General features: G+C 52.7%; 3 protein-coding genes across 4 annotated transcripts in view; 2 read left to right on the top strand and 1 right to left on the bottom strand.

The window, feature by feature from the left end:
• The window catches only part of NUP188 (nucleoporin 188), a 48,612-nt gene extending 30,959 nt beyond the window's left edge, over positions 1-17,653 (bottom strand). The window contains exons 1-8 of the mRNA XM_056108893.1: positions 17,594-17,653; positions 14,044-14,098; positions 12,279-12,352; positions 7,472-7,556; positions 5,362-5,442; positions 3,931-3,975; positions 1,059-1,151; positions 798-917 (exon numbers count right to left, since the gene is read on the bottom strand). Coding sequence (XP_055964868.1) covers positions 798-917; positions 1,059-1,151; positions 3,931-3,975; positions 5,362-5,442; positions 7,472-7,556; positions 12,279-12,352; positions 14,044-14,098; positions 17,594-17,625 — 585 coding nt within the window. The 5' untranslated portion in view covers positions 17,626-17,653. The remainder of the gene's footprint in view (positions 1-797; positions 918-1,058; positions 1,152-3,930; positions 3,976-5,361; positions 5,443-7,471; positions 7,557-12,278; positions 12,353-14,043; positions 14,099-17,593) is intronic.
• The window catches only part of SH3GLB2 (SH3 domain containing GRB2 like, endophilin B2), an 89,858-nt gene that overhangs the window by 43,923 nt on the left and 25,019 nt on the right, over positions 1-20,916 (top strand). The gene's annotated exons all lie outside the window — the stretch shown is intronic.
• Positions 17,896-19,749, top strand: DOLK (dolichol kinase). Its single transcript, XM_056108900.1, has one exon. It carries the CDS (start codon positions 18,021-18,023, stop codon positions 19,632-19,634), a length of 1,614 nt encoding a protein of 537 aa, XP_055964875.1. The 5' UTR covers positions 17,896-18,020; the 3' UTR covers positions 19,635-19,749.

Below are 20,916 nucleotides of genomic sequence, written 5' to 3'. Positions count from 1 at the left end.
CCATAAGGAATGTGGTGATCTAATCTGGGTCAGCTGCGTGCACGGCTGACGCCTTACCCACTGCACTATCAATTCAGCTGGCAATGTATGTTTTATTGATGGAGGAGGTCATACTCAGTGGTGTGCGGGGGGCGCTGGGTGGTGGGGATGAACCAGGGCCTTCAGAATGCAAAGTGTGTACTAGCTATTGCTCCAATCCAGAAATTTCTGCTTTCGTTACTATTGTAAGTGACCCACTTTCTTTTACTTATGAGTCTAAGCAGCTGTGGTCTATGCTTTACTATTTCTCCAGCCCTAGCTGAATTTTAATAAACATATTTTTAAAACAAATGTGGGGCCTGAAAAAATAGGACAGCAGGTATCTAGCTTTGATACCTGGCACCACTCGGAATCCCTGAGCACTGACAGCAGTGATCAGTGAGCACAGAGCCAGGAGTAAGCCCTGAGCATCACCAAAAATGAGTCACGGTGGGTGAAATAATCAGACGGTATCTTACACTTAAAAGACAACGTAAGAGAGAGGGTAAAGTAATAATACAGTGGGTAGGATGTTTGTCCTGCACGCAGTCGATCTGAGTTCGAGCCCCAGCACCCCCACATGGTCCCCAAAGCACCACCTGTCGTAATCTCCGAGTACAGGGCCAGGAGTACCCTTGGCCAAGCATGGTTCCCTGCTTCACTCCCCCCTTCTCCCCGCAAAAAAGAAAAAATAATTATATGGATGCTTAGAGTTAGTGAATAAATCCATTTGAAGAAATACAATCTCAGGAGCCTCAGAGGGAATGGTAAGCACATACCATGAGGTTCCCGTGTGTCTCCCAGGTGGGCGCTTCCATCCTACACAGCTCCTCAAACTGCTGCCTGTACCTGGTGACTAGCTCCTTCTCCAGCTTATCGACACAATCTGCATATTCGACCTAAAAAGCCAACACAGAGTGGATTAATACCTAGAGTGAACTGTAAACGCTCAAGTGAGGATGAACATCCTCATCTTTAAAAACAATTTAGAAGTGCTGCATTTTACAGGCTGCAGAGCAAAGAGGCCTAAATGCGCTTACCCTGTATGGGTGTCTTTCATCTTGGAAGTAAGTGAGAAGGTGTAACACACAACGAAGAATATAGGTTCTTTCTTCATAGTAATAATCTGCAATCTGTAAATACAAGGGTTCGTGGATCAGGGCAACAGGACTGTGTTCGCTTTCCCCGCAGCAGACCTGGGTTTGATCCCCAGCACCACATCTGGAGCCCTGAGCCCCACCAGGAGTGATCCCTGAGTGCAGAACCAGGAGTCAGTCCTGAGACTACTGGGTGTGTTTCCACTGCACCAGTTCCTGGCCTGGTTGACAAAGAATGAAGAATTCTGACATCAATACCACCTTTGCACAGAAGATACTAAAATTTACAGATGAGAGATCACTTGAGGATGTGAAAGTTCTATTATACAGACAATTACAAAAATAAAAACAACAGCCAGAACAAATGAAAGCTCAAGACGTTCATTAAATTAGGATACAAGGAAAGTCATGCAAGATAAATGAGATCACTGTTTAATGATACGAATGAGTATGTTCCCTTGCATGACTCATCTGGTTATGCAAGTAATACAGAGGAACACAAACTAACACATCAAATACATGGAAGTAATTACAAATTTTTTGTAACTAAGGTATTTGAGTCTCACTAAATACCAAATAGGAAACCACTTCAGAAGTCACAGCCAAGCTGCATCGTATCTTTTGGGCCACACTGGCAGTACTTTGGGGCATAAAACCTGGCGATGCTTGGGGAACCATTCGGTGCTGCAGATCCAAGCCAGGGGTCTGGCATGGAAGGCAAGAACCCTGTCCTCTGAGTATTCCCCGGCCCCAGGTTTAATCCCCAGAATCACCTGGCTTCTCAGCACGTGGCCAGGAAACACCCCAAGCACCACAGGGTTTGACTCCCCCTGCCAAAAACTCTATGAACTAGGGGCTGGCGAGAGCACAGGGGTTAAAGCAACCCCAGTTTTATCTCCAGCACCACCAGGAGCCAAAAATAGCTCCGAAGCACTGCAGGGTCTGTGACCCAAAAACCCAAAACAAAACAAAAATCTATGAAAATATTTCACCCCAATCTCCTTTGAAAAAGATCTCAGCTGTGGCCAGTAGGTAACTCTCCTTCACAAATGAATTCATAAGTTTCCTAAGACCTCAATGTTTAACCCCCACCCCCCCCCCAAAAAAAAAGGACAAAAATTAAGGACACAGAGATAGCTCACTGGGCTAAGAACCGACTCTGCTTGCAAGGGACCAAGATGCAGGTCAGAACAGTTCAGCCTTGCACTCGGCCAATCAGGGTTTGATCCTGGGTATCCCATATGGTCCCCCGAGCACCACCAGGAGTGATTCCTGAGAATCACTAAGTACAGCGCCAGGAGTAACCCCTGAGCATCACCAGTGTGGCTCCAAAACAAAACAAAAATAATAATAATTATTATAAAGAGACCAAGGTTTGACCCCCAGCACCTAAAGGTTCCCTGAGAGCACAGGGTTAGGGCCCAAAACAAGTCAAAAGCCAAACTGCTTTGCAGCCTAGCTTGCAGTGGACTGTAACCCCATACAGGGTTACCCGCTGGACACCACATAGGGGGCAGGGGTGGCAGGTGTCTCAGAACTTAATACGGGGTTTACAAGAATAGGTTAACAATTTTGTGTTAAGGGACCAGAGAGATCGAGCAGGGGTTAAGGCCCTTGCTTTGCATGTGACCCACCCTGACCCAATCTTCAGCACCACATAAGGCTGCCCTGAGCACTGCTGGGTGTGGCTCAACACACACCCAAATTTGTTTAAAAATACATTTCTTGGGGCTGGAGTGATAGCACAGGGGCAGGGCGTTTGCCTTGCACACAGCCGACCCAAGTTCAATTCCCAACATTTCATATGGTTTCCCGAGCACCACCAGGAGTGATTCCTGAGTGCACAGCCAGGAGTAACCCCTGAGCATTGCTGGGTGTTACCCAAAAAGAAAAAAATTTTTTTCTTTATGATATCAGTAAATGCTCAATTCGTTTATCTAATTGTTTTTTGTTAAAGTTTTCAGTCCACACTAACGATGCTCAGGGGTCACTCCTGGCTCAGCACTCAGGAATTACCCTTGACAATGCACTCCCGGGAGACCATATGGGATGCCAGAGATTGAACTCGGGTCAGCTGTGTGTAAGGAAAGCGCCTTACCCGCTGGACTCCTGTCTACCTAACCTTATATACCCATAAACCTGGGGTCACATACAAATCTCTCATGTGAGAGGCCGGAGTGATAATTCAGCAAGTAGGGCACCTGTCAGGTTTGATCCCCAGCACCCCATATGGTCCCAAGTCCCAACAGGAGTGACCCCTGAGCAGAGGCCAGGAGTCACCCCTGTGAACACAGCAGAGTGTGACACCCCCCCCAAAACAAACTACTCAGGTTTACTGTTTCATCTTCTGGGGTCACACCGGCAATGCTCCAGGGTGGTTCCTGGCTCTGCACTCAGTAATTATTCCTGGCGGCTCAGGGACCATACGCAACACAGGGGATTGAAGCCGGGTCTGCCCTATCAGGCAAATGCCTTACTTGCTGTACTACCGCTCCAGCCCTAATTCGCTGGTTTTTGAAAAAGGATCACAGTTAAAAACTGTTAAAGAGACTCTCCGTTAAGGATCAAGGGCCAGCGAGAAAGGACAGGGGCAAGGTGTTTGTCATGCTCGTGGCTGACCCCGGTTCTATCACTGAGATCAGAGATGGTCGCCGAAGCACCACCAGGAGTGTGCCCTTGGAGCACTGTACGAGGAACAGACCCTCAGCACTGCCGGTGTAGCTCAAGAAACCCAAGATAAAAAAAATAAAGAACCAGGTCAAGAAGCTGCTGCTCGCTTTCACGCCATCGGAGTGGGACGGTGACCACGACTCACCTTCAGGATTAAGGCCTGGCTCTGCCTTTCATCTTGCAGCACCGTCTGAGGGAAAAGGGATAGGCAAGAAGTCGTGTTACAAGCAAAATTCAATTGACAAGACAGCAAAGCTCTTTACCTCACCCTTCAAGGGGACAGCTGCCCACTCGTTGCTGGAAGCATTTTATTACCTAAGTAGATCCAAGTCTGGTCTCCACTGTAAGCCTTACCCACACCAGAAAAAGCCTTACCCACTGTAAGCCTTACCCACACCAGAGCTGGGCTGGCTGGAGAAAACCCCAGGTCCTTTCCAGCTCTCACACCAGGGTGGCATGGAACGGGTCAAGCTTGGAGCTCTCCACCCCCACACATCTGCCCCCTCAGTTATGTGGCTTTTTTCAAGCCCTGAGAGTCTTTCCTCAGGCCCCAGCGCCAGAGCCGAGACCACCTGCCTTGCAGACACAGGGCCATGAGCGTGAGTCTTCATTCTCTTTTTGTGTGTTTTTTTTTTGCTTTTTGGGTCATACCCGGTGATGCACAGGGGTCACTCCTGGCTCTGCACTCAGGAATTACCCCTGGCGGTGCTCAGGGAGACCATATGGGATGCTGGGAATCAAACCTGGGTCGGCCGCGTGCAAGGCAAACGCCCTCCCCGCTGTGCTATCACTCTAGCCCTGAGTTCTCATTCTTGGTGTCCAACATGTTCTCAGCATGGTGCGGCAGCTCTGCTGAGGAGCCCGGCACCCTGCAGCCAGGGAGCCCCAGAGCCAGTGATTCTCAGCCGCTCTGCGGCGAGGCACATGCGAGCGCCACAGAAAAAGACCCGCCCCCGGGCAGCACTGGGACTCCAGGGGCCTGTCAGCCAGGCAAAAGGACTTCCCGGGAGCACATGTGCAAGTGCCACCACCGTCACTGTTGCAGAGCAGCTAGAGCATGACCTGGGAGCACTGTGCACGCTGGCAACGGGAAGAATGCGAGCCCAAAGCCCACAACTGGGTGGGAGAGAACTGCACCCGGACGCATGCAGCTGGGTGGGAGAGCACTGGGCCCAGCTCAGAGACGCCCAGGCAAGGGCCACAAAGCACCACATCTGGGCAACTATGCAACCCCTGGTCCCAGCATAAACCAACGAAGGGAAGAGGGAGGGGAAGAAAGGAACACTAATAATAAAGCACAGTTGTTTTTTGTTTTCGTTTTTTTTTTGCTTTTTGGGTCACACCTGGCGATGCTCAAGGGTTACTCCTGGTTTTGCACTCAGGAATCACTCCTGGCGGTACTCAGGGGACCATATGGGATCTGGGAATCGAACCCGGGTCGGCCACGTCTTTTTTTTTTTTTGAAAGCACAGGTTTTAAGAACTTTGCTGTATTATTATCCCAATCACCAGCCCCAGCAGAGACCCCCAAAACCCTTAGGAAGGATAAAGACAGGAAGGGCGCGGAGAGCACTGACCTTGAGCGAATCCCGCGTGCCCCGGTAATCCTCCTGCAGGTAACACTGGAGTAACTGCACACTCTGCTCCTCATCAAGACCCTGGAAGGGAGAGGCTTGGAGTTAGGAGACTGGCTTAGATAAACAAGCCTTACTGGCTTGGTTGTTTGTTGTTGTCCTTTTTCCTTTTCATTTCTTTTCTAGGGGGGCCACAACCTAGGGGTGCTCGGGGTTCACTCCTGGCTCTGCACTCAGGTATCACTCCAGGTGGTGCTGAGAGGAACATGGGGTGCCAGGGATAGCACCTAGGTCAGCCACATGCATGGCAGACACCCTACCTGCCATGCTATCTCTCTGGTCCCAGAAAATACACAACATTCTAAAAATGTGTCTTTAGGAACAAACTCAGAACCTGAATAGACAAAAATTCTTTTATTTTTGGTGGGTTTTTTTTTTTTTTGGGTTTTTTGGTCACACCCAGTGATGCTCAGGGGTTACTCCTGGCTCTGGAATTACTCCTGGCGGTGCTCGGGGACCATATGGGATGCTGGGAATCGAACCCGGGTCAGCCGCGTGCAAGGCAAACATCCAACCTGCTGTGCTACTGCTCCAGTCCCGACAAAAATTCTTTTAAAAAGATGTCATGTAGGGGCCAAGAGAGATAACTCAGGGTTAAGGCACTTGTCCTGCATGCCGCCAACCCTGGTCCAATCCCCAGCACCACACGGTCCCCATAAAGCACTGCTGAGAGTGACCCCCGAGCAGAGCAAGGAGCAGTCCTCAAGTACTAGCTATAGTCCAAAACATCTAAAACTCCCTCACCCTGCAAAAAAAAATAAAAAGAAACAAAAACCCATATAGGACCAGACAGAAAGCTCAATGAGCTGAACACATGGTTCGCTGGCAAGAAGCCTGCCTGGGCTCCATCCCTGGGACCACAATATCCCATAACACCCCAAGGAGCATCCCTCCAAACACAGAGCAAGAAGTTGGCCCTGAGCATCACCAGGTAAGAGTCAAAAAATGAAATAACCAGGGCAAGAGAGACAGCATAGGAGTCAGACGCTTGCCTGGCAAGCAGCAGAACCCACTTTGGTTCCCAGCACTGCGTATGGTCCCCAAAACCCACCAGGGGTCATTCCTGAGCCTGTACAGTGCTAGGAAGAGCTCTTTCTTGCCCCTGTGGTTTAAAGAAAGAAAGAAAGAAAAACCCTCCAGAGTCAAGCCCGTAAACCATCTCTGGCACTGCCATGTAAGCTCATCCGCCGGCCCTGCTCCAGATACTCAGAAATAAAGCTCAGAAGAGTTCAACCAGCCACCACAAGTTTCTGGCCACCTGCTTATGGCTGAGATGGCTGGGGCAGCCCAAAGTGCAGTGGGTCAGCCCAGTGCTCACCCAAACAAAACCCTGGCAGCCGCTGCTCCTACACTCCCGAGTGACCGTATGCTCCAGTCGGGCTCCAGCGTCTTGGGACCAAGTTCCCAGAAATGTAGGCTATTGGCTCAAGAGGTAAGTGAAACCTCTGGACATGAACTGAGTGCTAATGGATAAGGGAACCATGGTGTGGTCATCTGGTAGATTATTATACAATAGTGAAAATGGTTGAGTGGCACCAGTGTGCAAAATGAAAATAAATCTGAGAAACACCTTGAATCAAAATAATATCTATATAAAAAATGCGATTCTCGGCCGCAGTGTACAGAGAGCACTGTACACTGTACATTACAGTACCCAGTAATGTCAGAGTCATAAAATTGTTATTTCAGAACGGTGTGTATATACTCTTTATTTGGGCTGGAGCGATAGCACAGCGGTAGGGCGTTTGCCTTGCATGCAGCCAACCTGGCCGACCCGAGTTCATTCCTCCGCCCCTCTCGGAGAGCCCGGCAAGCTACCGAGAGTATCTCGCCCGCACGGCAGAGCCTGGCAAGCTCCCCGTGACGTATTCGATATGCCAAACACAGTAACAAGAAGTCTCATGATGGAGACGTTACTGGGCCCGCTCGAGCAAATCAATGAGCAACGGGAGGAACGTGACCGTGAAAACCCCCCAAACAGAAACAAACCGAATTTTTACTGACAATAAAATCATGTACCTGCAGAAACAAAGGCTAACCTAACGCCACTCACCAGAAACTTGCTGATTCTTAGGCCCAGCTCCTTCAGTGGGGAAGCAACATCTTTGCTGGCTTTCACTTTCTCTGCCGAAGTTGGACTGGGAAAGGAAAAATGAATCATCTCCTCATTCTTAATCGTTTAAAATAAAAACACTGAAGAGATATTTATTACAAAGCCTATTTCCGCCTTTTGACGCCTAGTACACACACACACACACACACACACACACACACACACATATATACACTCACTCACTCACTGAGTTCATCTCTACAGACTTCATACGAGAAATCTATGCCTAAGTCCAAGAGTATGTGTCTGTCAGAACGAACAGTTAGAACATTAGTCAGGGCGTTAGGGAGCCCAACAGGCAGGAGCCACAGTCTGCCCTGGAACCACAGGGTCCCCAGCAATGAGCTAGGATTCATCCCTGAGCACTGCTGGGGATGGCCCAAAACAAAACCAGCATTATTTACAGATGTGTTAATTGAGATGAATGAGTTCTAAGAATTAGAACTACCTTAAAAGGCAAATATTCCCATTTCACAAATGGATTTGCCAACATTTAGGAAAAAAAAACCCACCTTTCCAAAAATCCTACAGCGGGGCCAGAGTGATAGTATAGCAGGCAGGGCATTTGCCTTGGACGAGGCAGACCCGGGGGGGTTCAATCCCCAGCATCCTGTATGGTCTCCCAAACACAGCCAGGAGTAATTCCTAAGTGCAGAGCCAGGAGTAAACCCTGCGCATCTCTGGGTGTGACCCGAAAAGGAAAAAAAAAAAAAAACAAACAAAAAAAACCCACAAAAATCCCACAGCTAATAAAAAAAAAAAGAAAAGAGGGGAAATATAATATCAGGTCTGTTAGGACCCACATATCTGCTCTCTCGCCAGGTCTGGCTTCTAACATCTCTAATAAAGCAGCAGGACTCGCCGCAAAAATGACTGACACTGGAGCGGAGCGATAGGACAGCGGGGTGGGCATTTGCCTTGTACACAGCCGACCTGGGTCCGATCCCTGGCAACCCAAATGGTCCCCTGAGCACTGCCAAGAGTAAATCCTGAGGGAAGAGCCAAGAGTAAGGCCTGAGTGTCACGAGTGTGGCCCCAAAATTGAAAAAAGAAAGTCATATTATAAAAGAAAAGAAAATACAAAATAGTCTTGAATATCTTGCATTATGACAACGTAAAGAAAGAGCCAGCAGAAGTTTGGGAGCACGCCCAAAGGACCAGAGGCTGACCTCAAAGAACAGATCTGAAGTCTAAAACAAATATCCATGTGTCTATAATGATAAGAGCAAGTGGAAAAATGAATGGGGGAGAAGGGAGAAGGCTTCCTTACAAGAGAATGACAGGGGCCAGAGCTATAATCCAGCAGGGAGGGCGTTTACCTTGCACAGGGCAAGCCGGGGTTGGTCCCCCGCTCACCACCAGGAGTGATCCCTGAGCACAGAGCCCAGAGTGAGCCCGCCACCCCCAACAAACACACAAGAAAATAAGATTTTTTTTTTTTTTTTTTTTTTTTTTGCTTTTTGGGTCACACCTGGCGATGCACAGGGGTTACTCCTGGTTCTGCACTCAGGAATCACCCCGGCGGTGCTCAGGGCACCATATGGGGTGCTGGGCATCGAACCCGGGCCGGCCGCATGCAGGACAAATGCCCTATCCGATGTGCTATTGCTCCAGCCCCCCAAAAATAAGATTTTCAAAAGAATTCCAAGTGATATAAAAAAATGTCACCACTCCACCCCCACACTGAGGGGCCTAATAGTGACTCACTTCCCAGACAATGGAGGAGGAGAAGGAAAAAGGGGATATTACAGAGGACAAACTCGGGTAGGAAGCAGACGGGCTTCCCGGCCCAGTGATGGCAGTGGGCACACGGGTGAGTGGAATTCCTAAGCACCCTGCTCCCAAACCCAGCCGCTGTCTACTGAGACAATCAGACAACGCGCAACTGGACATGCTACAAAATACCTGACCGGTCCTCCTTCAAACTGGTCAAGGTCGGTCATGAAAAGCAAGGAAAGACTGAGATCATGTGACATTTAAGAGTGAAGACGACATGACAAGTAAACATAATGTGGTACCCTGAACCAGATCCTGGGAGCAAGAACATAATTTAGAGGAAAACAAGCAACACCACCACAAGTTAAATTCAAATAAAGCCTGGGGCTGCAGCGATAGCACAGCGGGTAGGGCGTTTGCCTTGCACACCGACCTGGGTTCGATTCCCAGCATCCCATATGGTCCCCCGAGCACCGCCAGGAGTGATTCCTGAGTGCATGAGCCAGGAGTAACCCCTGTGCATCGCCGGGTGTGACGCAAAGAGTAAAAAAAAAAAAAAAAAAAAAAATCAAATAAAGCCTGCAATTAAAAAATAAACCAAAAAATAGACTTCAAAACCCATGGGTTTTGTTTGTTTGTTTGTTTTCAAAAAGAAGGTGAGGGCCCAAGTGATAGCACAGTGGTAGGGTGCCTGCCTGGCCTTTGGTCCCTGGCATCCCATACTGTCTCCTGAGCCTGCCGGGAGTGACTCCTGAGTATAGTCAGGAGTAACCCCTGAGCACTGCCAGGTGTGGTCCAAACAAAAGAAAAACAAAAAGAGGAGGCAGGGGTCGGAGTGATGGTACAGCAGGTAGGGCGCCTGCCTCACATACGGCTGACCTAAGTTCGAGCTTCAGCATCCCATAAGGTTTGCTAAGCCACCAGCAGTGATCCCCGAGTGCTGAGCCAGGAACAAGCTCTAAGTACCAGTTAGTGTGCCCCCCAAATAAATAAAGTCCTTTAAAAAGAGAGGACCAGGGGCAGGAGAGATAGCACGGCGGTAGGGCATTTGACTTGGACGCCGCCGACACGGGTTCGATTCCCAGCATCCCCTATGGTCCCCTGAGCACTGCCAGGAGTAACTCCTGGGTGCAGAGCCAGGAGTAACCCCCTGTGCATCGCCAGGTGTGACCCAAAAAAGCAAAAAAAAAAAAAAAAAAAGAGAGAGGACCAGAGAGATAGTACAGCAAATGAGGTGTTTGCTTTCCACACGGTCAGAAGGGGTTCAATCCCCCGCATTCCATATGGTCCCCCAGGCACCACTAGAATTCCTGGGCGCAGACCCAGAAATAATCCCTGAGCCTCACCAGGTATGGGCCAAAACATTTAAAAAAAAAAAAAAGAAAGAAAGGGGCTGGAGCGATAGCACAGTGGGTAGGGTGTTTGCCTTGCACACAGCCAACATGGCCAACCCAGGTTCGATTCCCAGCATCCCATAAGGTCTCCCGAGCACCGCCAGGAGTAATTACTGAGTGCATGAGCCAGGAGTAACCCCTGAGCATCGCTAGGTGTGACCCAAAAAGAAAAAAAAAAAGAAGAAGAAGAAGAAAGAAGCAAAAAGGGAAGAACTGGATGGCGAGCTCAGGCCTCAGGTTCTCAAGGACCCGTGTGACCCCACACCTGGCCCATGAACACCACTGGGACTGTGGTGACGCCCCAGGGCTAGACTATGTCACCAAAAAGGCACCAAAAAGAACCCCAATGCCACGAATGTCCATTTTGTCAGCTAAAGCATGTTGTTTTTGTAGGACACTTTTATTAAAAGGGACATAAGGCATGACAAGAAGGCTAAGTCTAAGGTTAAAAGGTCAGTGCTGAAAGAGGCGACATAAAGGTGACTAAGAACAGACACTGCAGGAGGACTGCCAGGCTCCAGTCCCGGCTCTAACCACTTACTAGCTGTGTGACCTTGGGCAAGTTACTTAAGCTCTTTGAGCCTCAGTTTCCCCCATCTGTAAAATGGAAACAATAACAGTAAAAATATCTAAATGTAATTATATAGTGATTATCTTTTTAAAAAAAAAGCTATGTGTTTCAGAGACACAGTGTTTACGGATTAGAAAGACATGATGTCTGGGGGTCACCGCAACATAACTAGGGGATGTGGAATGGCAAGCACCCCAACCGGGTGTGTGGACAGCACAAGCAAGCACGGGCAACCCCCAGGTCTCACAACGACCAAGGAAGAAGATGAGGGGAGAAAACAGTTATGGGGAGGTGGGGAGGGGGAGAACACAGCTCAGCGGCAGAACACACACCCTGTATGGGTGAGTCCAGAGTTCTATCCCCAGCACCACCAAAATAGCAAATTATTACATGGCGGAAGTTATTAGATGAACAAAAAAAGAAGAAGAAAAGAAAATGTTTCACTAACCTAAGAGAATGGAGATAGAAGACGAAGATGCAATAAAAATCAACCAATATTCAGAAGCAAAAGGGACATGAGGAGGGGGTGCTTGCAAACTACAAAGCTTAATAAAATCTCGGCAAGAAAATTAAGATGAGAGATCAAGTATACAAAGTCAATTCTCTTCTTTTTAAAGAACCTTCTAGACTGCTTTTCAGTGCCCAATAAACAGTATCTATCTCCAAGAACCGTTGTCAGGATTAGATAAGTTGAGTGCTTTGAGTAATAATTGGCCCGTACGTAAACATCAGCCTGACAGCGCTGTTCACTGCTAAACGCCAGCATTAAGTGTCCACATCATCTCAGACAAGTGGGGGAGCGGAATAAAATAGCAGGACTACTAACTGAATATTTAATAAATGTTCAGCCCTAATCGTAAGGGTTATATAATTGGGCCCAGCAATACTCTGTACCTAAAGAATTTCCCTTCCTTTAAACAGACAGAAAAAAATCCGCCCTCCTCCACAAATTCTCTTCTCTCTAACCTATTTAAGCCCGTACCAGTCACTCACTCGTACATGAGGATGGTTCCTACCTGCTGGCTCCCTGGGGACAGCACCCTAACACACAGGTGAACAGTCGTACCTGGGGGGTTTGTAGTAAGAAAGCCCCTCTAATAGCCGCTGCCAGTGTCTATTCAGTTCCGCTTCAATCTGATTCTGGAAAAGAACAAGAAAACCACACCAACGCCATTTTAATCACATTCCACGGTCACGATGAGAATGACATCCTCATTTGGAACCTTTATTTTATTTGCTTTTTTTAATTGGATCACTGTTTGATACAGTTACAAAGCTTTCATGATTGGTTTCAGCCATACAGAGATTGAGCACCCATCCCTCCAGCAATGCATCTTCCACCACCAATGCTCCCAGCATCCCTCCGGCCACCCCTACCCCATCCCACCCCGCCTCTGTGGCAGGTACATTCCTTCTTACTCTCTCTCTACTTTGGGCCGTTATGGTTTGCAATACAGATGCTAAGAGGCCATCGTGTTTGGTCCTTAGTCTACTTTCTTTTTTTCCCCCCTTAATCTACTTTCAAGCACGTATCTCCCATCCTGAGCGATCCCTCCGACCATCATTTACTTAGTGGTCCCTTCGCCATCCCATCTGCCTTTTCTCCCAGCAAATGAGGCTGGCTTCCAAACCATGGAGCAGTCTTCCTGGCCCTTGTCTCTACTGTTCTTAAGTGTTAGTCTCATATTACGTTATTTTATATTCCACATCATTTGGGGCTTCTAAATATCTTTTCTCCCACAGCTGAAATTACTTTGATGGTAAAATTCTGTAGTCCCTTTCCTTAACTTTCTAATAACTTCATTATGAATTTTTTTTTTCTTCTTGGGTCACACAGGGGTTACCTCTGGCTTTGCACTCAGGAATACTCTTGGTGGTGCTCAGGGGACCATATGGGATACTGGGAATCGAACCCGGGTTGGCTGTGTGCAAGGCAAACGCCCTCCTCACTGTGCTTTCGCTCCAGCCCCTACTTCATCATGAAAATTTTAACAAACATCATCTTAGTGATCTTATACTGGCTTATCAAGTGGCTGGATCATAATTTATTTACCATTCTTCTAGTGTTATATACACAAAGCTTTTTGTAGGTAGGTCTTTTTGTTCTTTTTGTTCTGCTTTGTTTGGGGGCAACACCAACTGAGCTCAGGGCTTACTTCTGGCTCTGTTCTCAGGGATCACCAATGGCAGGGCTCGGGGGACCATATGGGGTGCTGAGGATAAAACCCGCGTAAGCCACATGCGAGAAAGCATCCTGCCCATTCTTATTTTCCTGTTCCTCTAATCCTTTATGACTATTGCTGTGGTAGAGCTTTGTACACAAAAGTTTTCAGGATGTTTAAAAAGCTACGTTCCCAGAGGGCCAAGGAGTTGACTCAAAGGAGCTCTGCATTCAGTAGTCCTGCGTTTGCTTCTGAACACTGCTGAGTATGGCCCTGAAGGCCCCTGGGGGTGCCAGGGTATCCCCAGCACAGGAGGGCCGAGCAGTACTGCATTCTTAGGCCTGGGCACTGACCTGCTGGGGTGGATGCCCAAGAATTGCCAGCAGGGGCCTGACCTCCTGCGCGACTCCCGGGAGGCCTACCTGCCCGAGCCAAAGGGGTAGCTGAATGAGGTGAGCTCTGGTCAGGAGGCCGAGGCTTGAGCCCCAGCATTTAGGTGGTCCCCCAAGTACCAGGGGAAGCAACTCACAAGCACCAAGCATGCAGCAGCCCCAGCACCACCTGGCGCGGCCCAAACCAAACCAAAAGGGCTCACGGCCCACTTAGGGCAGCAGCCAGGCCACACCCACAAGGACCGCAGGACTGGCTCCAGCCCAGACCCCTACTTACCAGTTCTCTCAAAGCTGACCTTCCAAGCAGAATCGTCCACAGCTCTCTACTGCTCCTGGAAATGAACAGAGAAGAGGTGACCTTGCTTTTAGAGTATACAGACGTGGCCATTTCATCACTATTTTCTGAAAGCAAAAAAATTCAAAATGTGAAACAATTTGTTCTGACTTTAGACAGCAGGGCCAGGAGATGGCTCAAGGCCCGACACGACTGTGAGAGGGCTGAACCCTGATGCCACCCCAAGCACTTCGAGGAGCCCCCTCTCCCCGCACCACACCAGGAGGAGCCAGTCCCTAAGCACAGCCAGGTGTGACTCCCCCCACCAAAAAATAAGTAAATAAAAGGGCCTGGAGAGATAATACAGAGGGTAGGACAGTGGCCTTGCATGCAGCTGTCCTGGGTTTAGCCCCTGGCATCCCAAGCACCGCCAGGAGTAATTCCTGAGTACAGAGCCACGAGCGATCCCTGAGCACAGCTGAGTGTGCCCCCAAAACCAAAACTAAGTAGCCAGAGTTGGGATGTGGCGACACCCAGAGCCACCTCCAAAGCCTGAGCCACTAATACCACTAGATATAGCCCCAAAACTTAAAAAACAAGACAAACAAACAAAAAAAACCCCAGTAAAACTGTCGGGACTGGTCTTTAGGCTAGTACAGTCCCCCAGCACTCCAGGAGTGATCTCTGAGTACAGAGCTCGTAATGGAGTAACCCTTGAGCACAGCTAGATGTGGACCTAAAAACAAACAGAAATGACCAAAAAAAAAAAAGGGCTAGAACAGAAATAGTAAATTATCTACATTAGAAAGATCCATACAGGGGGCTGGAGCAATAGCACAGTGAGTGGGGCGTCTGCCTTGCATGCGGCCGACCCGGGTTCAATTCCCAGCATCCCATATGGTCCCCTGAGCACCACCAGGAGTAACTCCTGAGTGCAGAGCCAGGAGTAACCCCTGTGCATGTGCATCACCAGGTGTGACCCAAAAAGCAAAAAAAAAAAAAAAAAAAAAAAAAAAAAAAAAAGATCCATACAGGGGCTGGAGAGATAGCACAGCGGGTAGGGCACGCCACGGACCCGGGTTTGATTCCTAGCATCCCATATGGTCCCCCGAGCACCTCCAGGAGTGATTCCTGAGTACAAGGCCATGAGTAACCCCTGAGCATCACCGGGTGTGACCCGAAAAAGCAAAAAAAAAAGAGATCCATGCAAAGGACGGGGAATGTTTGTTCAAGTGGTGAAGTGCATGGGCAGGCTGGAGGGACAGCCCAGCGGGTAAGGCACCTGCCCTACACACTCGGCCAGCTCTGGTTTGATCCCTAGGATCTCATACCCTGAGCACCACCAGGAGTAATTCCTGAGTACAGAACCAGGAGTAACCCAAACTGTGATGGGTCTGCCCCCTACCCCCCTCAAAAGGAAAGAAAAATTTAAGCGCAAGAGTGCTGGGTTCAACTGCAGGCCCGGCAACAGCAAACGCATCCATGTGGCCGGAAGCTTCAGACTGAACACTGCCAAGAGAGATCAAGTTCTTCCCTGACCCTGTGTGGTTCTTGGTAGAGAGCTAAGACGGAGCCAGGCTTCTGCAGCAGTTCCTTGGGACGGCTGCGTTCCTCACCGAGATAACAAATCAGGGCAACCTAGGCCCAGAGCGCACTGCTTCCCAGGATGAGGTCACCTCTCTGGTGCACGTCAACCCACAGTTCTCATGGATGCCCCGCAACTTCTACCAACACATTAACTGAGAACAAGAGACACCACCCCATTCCCCCAAATGCCAGCATCCCAACTGGTTTTCTGCCAAACCCTGACAGGAGAATTCACATCATCTACACAGGCCCTGCTAGGGGCCCCAGGGCCACCTCAACAGGAGTCCACTGACTCACTGGGCTTTTGTTTTGTAATTTGGTTACTACTGAGGTTGCAAAAGTGTTGCATTTTATTCTCTTTTGCAGGGGGCATCAGGGACCCCATCTGGTGTGTTTATGGATCACTCCTGGAGAACCACAAGGGACTCCATGGGGTGCTGGGGATAGAACCTGGGTCAGCTGCATGCAAGGCAAGTGCCCGCTGGTAGCGCTGTACTATGGCTCCAGATCCCATATTTATGTGTTTGGGTTTGGGGGGGTTGTTATTTTTTTGGGGGGGTCACCCCTGGTGACGCTCAGGGGTTCCTCCTGGCTCTGCACTCCAGAATTACTCCCGGAACTGCTCGGGGTCCTATGGGATGCTGGGGATTGAACCTGGATCCACCCCGCCGTACGATGGCTCGAACTCCCATATTTATGTGTCTGACACACAAAGCTAATGCCCCAAACCTCGGTCCTGATGTGGAGAAACAGGTTCCGGTGCTCAGTGGACCAGTCTGAGGCTGCCTGCAGATCAGCAGGCGCCACAAACAAAACCAAGTCTTCTCTTCCTGAGCTGTCTGGCTGTTCCGAACAGTAAGGGGGTTGGTCACCAGGATGCCAGCACCAAAAGAAAGGACAAGGCCCAGGAGGTCTCAAAAGTGCTGAGCCTAAATTGGGGCCTGAGTGTGCACGCCTGGCACCCAGCATCCGGAGAACAGCAGGAGTGGGCTCCCACACCCCCAAATAAAGCCCAATGACCCTGCGGGCAGGGGCCGTGCAGGAAGCAGCCTGAGGGCCCCTCCACCTAGGAGAGTGCTGGAGGCCTCTGGGGAGGATCAAAGCAGTCTGCAGACAAACCAACAACGCTTTCCTCCCCTTGTTCTTTCCCATTAAAAAGAAAAAACACACAGGGGCGGGAGTGACAAGACACCGGGCAGGGCAGGGCGTCTGCCTCGCCTTGCACACGCTGAGCCGGTTCCGTCCCTGGCATCCTATAGGGTGCCCCCCCCCAGCCCCCACCCAACACGGCCAGGCGTGATCCCTGAGAGCAGAGCCAGGGGCTTAACTAGCCCTGAGCATCGCCACAGGTGTGGCCCCCAAACCAAAAATAATGAGAATTTGAAACTTAAGCTATAACACGGGTGACTGCTGCCGGATGTCACACCTCGCCCCGCAGCTCTGCGTGACCCGAGCCCGCGGGAGACGGCGGGAGCCGGCTGAGAGGAGGCGCAGCGGCGGAGCTGTCCCCGCGCGTCCCCCCCCCCACGCTGGACCGCCCCTGCGCGTTCCCTCCCGCGCCCCTCCCCGCGCCGGACCGTCCCCCGCGCGTCCCGCCCGCGCCCGCCCGCCCGAGCGCGGGCCCGCGAGCGGATGAATGAGAGGCGGCCCCGGGGCGGCCGGCGGGGCCAGCTCGGCCCGCAGAGGCTCCGTCCGGCCGGCCGGCGCAGAGGGGCCGCGGGTCGCCGAGGGGTCGCGCCCGCCGGAGCCCGGGGCTGAGGCGACCGCCCGGCGCCCCCCAGCGCCCTCCGCGGCCCGCGCGCGCGGGGACCGTTCGGAGCAACCGCTTCCCGCCCTGTCGCCCGCCCGCCCGGCCGGGCTGCGCCCCGCCGTCGCCGCCGCCGCCGCCGCGACCCCCGGCCCTCGGCCCCGCCCCGCCGAGCCCCCCGCGGCCCCCAGCCCAGCCGAGCCGCCCGGCCCCCCGCACCTCACGCACGGCCCGCCGGCGGCCGCCGCCATCTTCGCGCGCGCGCGCTCCAGCCCCGCCCCCGACGCGGCCCCACGTGACGGCGGGGGCGGAGCGTCGGGCCACGTGACGGCGGGCGGGGCCAACATGGCGCCGCCCAAGGACGCGGGGAACTCGCGTCGTGCGCGGCGGCGGCGGCCGTGAGACTCCGCGGGGCTGCGGAGGGGCGGCGTCTCCGGCGGCGGCGGCGGGAGGTGGCGGAGGGGGCCCGTGTGGCCGGCCGGCCGCGGAGGGGGACCTGCGGTGGCGCTCTCCTCCTCCTCCTCCTCCTCCTCCTCGGCGTCCGGGCGGCGGGGAGACCCCCGTGCGGGCGGGTCGCCGCCCGGCGGGGGCGACGTGCCCAGAGCCCCAGGCGACCCTCGGCCCCGGGAAGCCCCGGCCTCGAGGCATGACCCGAAAGTGCGCGGCCCCGGCCGCGGGCGCCGCGGCGCCGCTGAGCGGGTCGGTGCTGGCCGAGGCGGCCGTGGTGTTCGCCGTGGTGCTGAGCATCCACGCCGCCGTGTGGGACCGATACTCGTGGTGCGCCGTGGCCCTGGCGGTGCAGGCCTTCTACGTGCAGTACAAGTGGGACCGGCTGCTCCAGCAAGGCAGCGCCGTCTTCCAGTTCCGAATGTCCGCCAACAGCGGCCTCCTGCCGGCCTCCATGGTCATGCCTCTGCTGGGCCTGGTGATGAAGGAGCGCTGCCTGGCGGCGCAGAACCCCTACTTTGAGCGCTTCGGCATCGTGGTGGCGGCCACCGGCATGGCCGTGGCCCTCTTCTCCTCGGTGCTGGCGCTGGGCATCACGCGGCCCATGCCCACCAACACCTGCGTCATCTCGGGCCTGGCGGGCGGCGTCATCGTCTACATCATGAAGCACTCGCTGAGCGTGGGCGAGGTGATCGAGGTCCTGGAGGTCCTGCTGATATTCGTCTATCTCAACATGATCCTGCTCTACCTCCTGCCGCGCTGCTTCACGCCCGGGGAGGCGCTGCTCGTGCTGGGGGGCATCAGCTTCGTGCTGAACCAGCTCATCAAGCGCTCGCTCTCGGTGGCGGAGAACCAGGGCGACCCCGTGGACTTCTTCCTGCTGGTGGTGGTGGTGGGCATGGTGCTCATGGGCATCTTCTTCAGCATGCTCTTCGCCTTCATGGACTCGGACACCTGGGCCTCGTCCATCTTCTTCCACCTCATGAGCTGCGTGCTGGGCCTGGGCGTGGTCCTGCCCTGGCTGCACCGGCTCATCCGCAGAAACCCCCTGCTCTGGCTGCTGCAGTTCCTCTTCCAGACCGACACCCGCATCTATCTCCTCGCCTACTGGTCCCTGCTGGCCGCTCTGGCCTGCCTGGTGGTGCTGTACCAGAATGCCAAGCGGTCGTCCTCCGAATCCAAGAAGCACCAGGCCCCGACCATCACCCGGAAGTACTTCCACTTCATCGTGGTGGCCACCTACATACCAGGCATCATCTTTGACCGGCCTCTGCTCTATGTCGCCGCCACCGTGTGCCTGGCCGTCTTCATCTTCCTGGAGTACGTGCGCTACTTCCGCATTAAGCCCCTGGGTCACCTTTTGCGGAGTCTCCTGTCCCTCTTCCTGGACGAACGAGACAGCGGCCCGCTCATCCTGACGCACATCTACCTGCTCCTGGGCATGTCTCTCCCCATCTGGCTCATCCCCAGACCCTGCACCCAGGACAACCTGCCCGGCGTGAGGGCCCTCGTCCCCTACGCGGGGGTCCTGGCCGTGGGCGTGGGCGACACCGTGGCCTCCATCTTCGGCAGCACCATGGGGGAGATCCGCTGGCCGGGCACCAAGAAGACTTTCGAGGGGACCATGACGTCCATATTCGCCCAGATCATCTCTGTGGTTCTGATCTTAATCTTTGACACTGGCGTGGACCTCAACTATAGCTACGCTTGGATCTTGGGATCCATCAGCACTGTGTCCCTTCTCGAAGCCTACACGACACAGATAGACAATCTCCTTTTGCCCCTCTACCTCCTGATCCTGCTGATGGCATAGCAAGCCGCAAGAGAAGGAACAGGGACATGGGCCGGAGGGGTGACTGGAGCCCCGGGGTGACAAATCAGCTTGAGTTTTTTTTCAGTTGACTCAGATCCAGAATAAAAAGGAAAAAAAAACGAAGCTCTCCTGGTTTTCGGTGTCAGTGGTGTTTCACAAAGCCAAAAGGACGGAGAGCACACAACTGGGAGAAGCTGCGTGTGCAGGGGCCCCTCTGCCCCCCACTTGTAGGGAAGTAGCAGAATGATTAACCCTTTAGATTCCTCTGTCAATGTAGAGTGAAGCCTCGGTTGTCTCTCCTTGTTGGCTGTGTGACGGGGGAGGGGTTTGTCACCGAACCCTTCTGAGTCTCTCACCTGCCTCAGATGGGGCTAGGGAGAGCCGACCTGCGGGGGGGCAGTGAGCATTAGGGGAGGGGAGATGAGCAAAACGTCCAGCCCAGGGCCCACCGATGCAGCAATGGACGGTCTCCTCCCCAGCGAACAGCCAGGAAATGGAAGCGTTTTACAGCCTTGGCCTTGGACAATGACCTTTATTCCCTTAGCTTCTGCGAGAAGCCAAGCGGAAACGGGCCAAGCATGTGGTCTGTCCCATGCGAGCTCAGGAGCGTCCAAGGGGAGAGGGTGGACTGGCCTGCATGGCGGCGATGGGGGGACTTCCTGTGTCACGGCCCCACTTCCGGCCCCCACTCAGTGCTACAAAGTAAGCTGCTGTGCTTGTCCAGGGTCTTTCCCCCCAAGACCCTCTTACACCTGCCACTGTCCGAAATCTGTGCTGTTCTCTTTTGGTTTTTGGGTCACAGCCGGCGATGCACAGGGGTTACTCCTGGCTCTGCGCTCAGGAATTACTCCTGGCAGTGCTCAAGGGACCATATGGGATGCTGGGAATCGAACTCGGGTCGGCCATGTGCAAAGCAAGCGCCCTACCCGCTGTGCTATTGCTCCAGCCCCTGTGCTGTTCTCTTGAAAAGAGGCTGGAACTGAGGGGCTGGTAAGCGTTTCCCAAGTTCAGAACGGCTCTTCAGAAGGGCCCCTACTCCAGACTGGCCTTCCTAACCCCAGCTCCCTCATGTCCGTGCCGCAGGACACACAGCAGGGACTGGGCAGCTGTCACTGGACAGATAGAAAGGGAACAGCGGACTCCCCAGTTCTCACAGCCTGCCTGAGGGGCGCAAACCACCACGGCCAGAAACCAAGCATGGAGTGCTGAGGAGCGTGGGTCCTGCCCACCAGCGCTGCTGAGTGCCATCCCAGCAGGAAAGGGGATGACGTGGAGGCCAGGC

This window comes from Sorex fumeus, unplaced genomic scaffold, assembly GCF_029834395.1.
Source record: "Sorex fumeus unplaced genomic scaffold, SorFum_2.1 ptg000233l, whole genome shotgun sequence".
NCBI classification, from domain to species: Eukaryota; Metazoa; Chordata; class Mammalia; order Eulipotyphla; family Soricidae; genus Sorex; species Sorex fumeus.
The sequence above is the reverse complement of the archived record's forward strand: the minus strand, read 5'-3'. Positions and strand labels throughout refer to the sequence as shown.

Bases quoted from the DNA above. Each gene is read 5' to 3' on its own strand.
- DOLK (XM_056108900.1), top strand. From the start codon at position 18,021: ATGACCCGAAAGTGCGCGGCCCCGGCCGCGGGCGCCGCGGCGCCGCTG.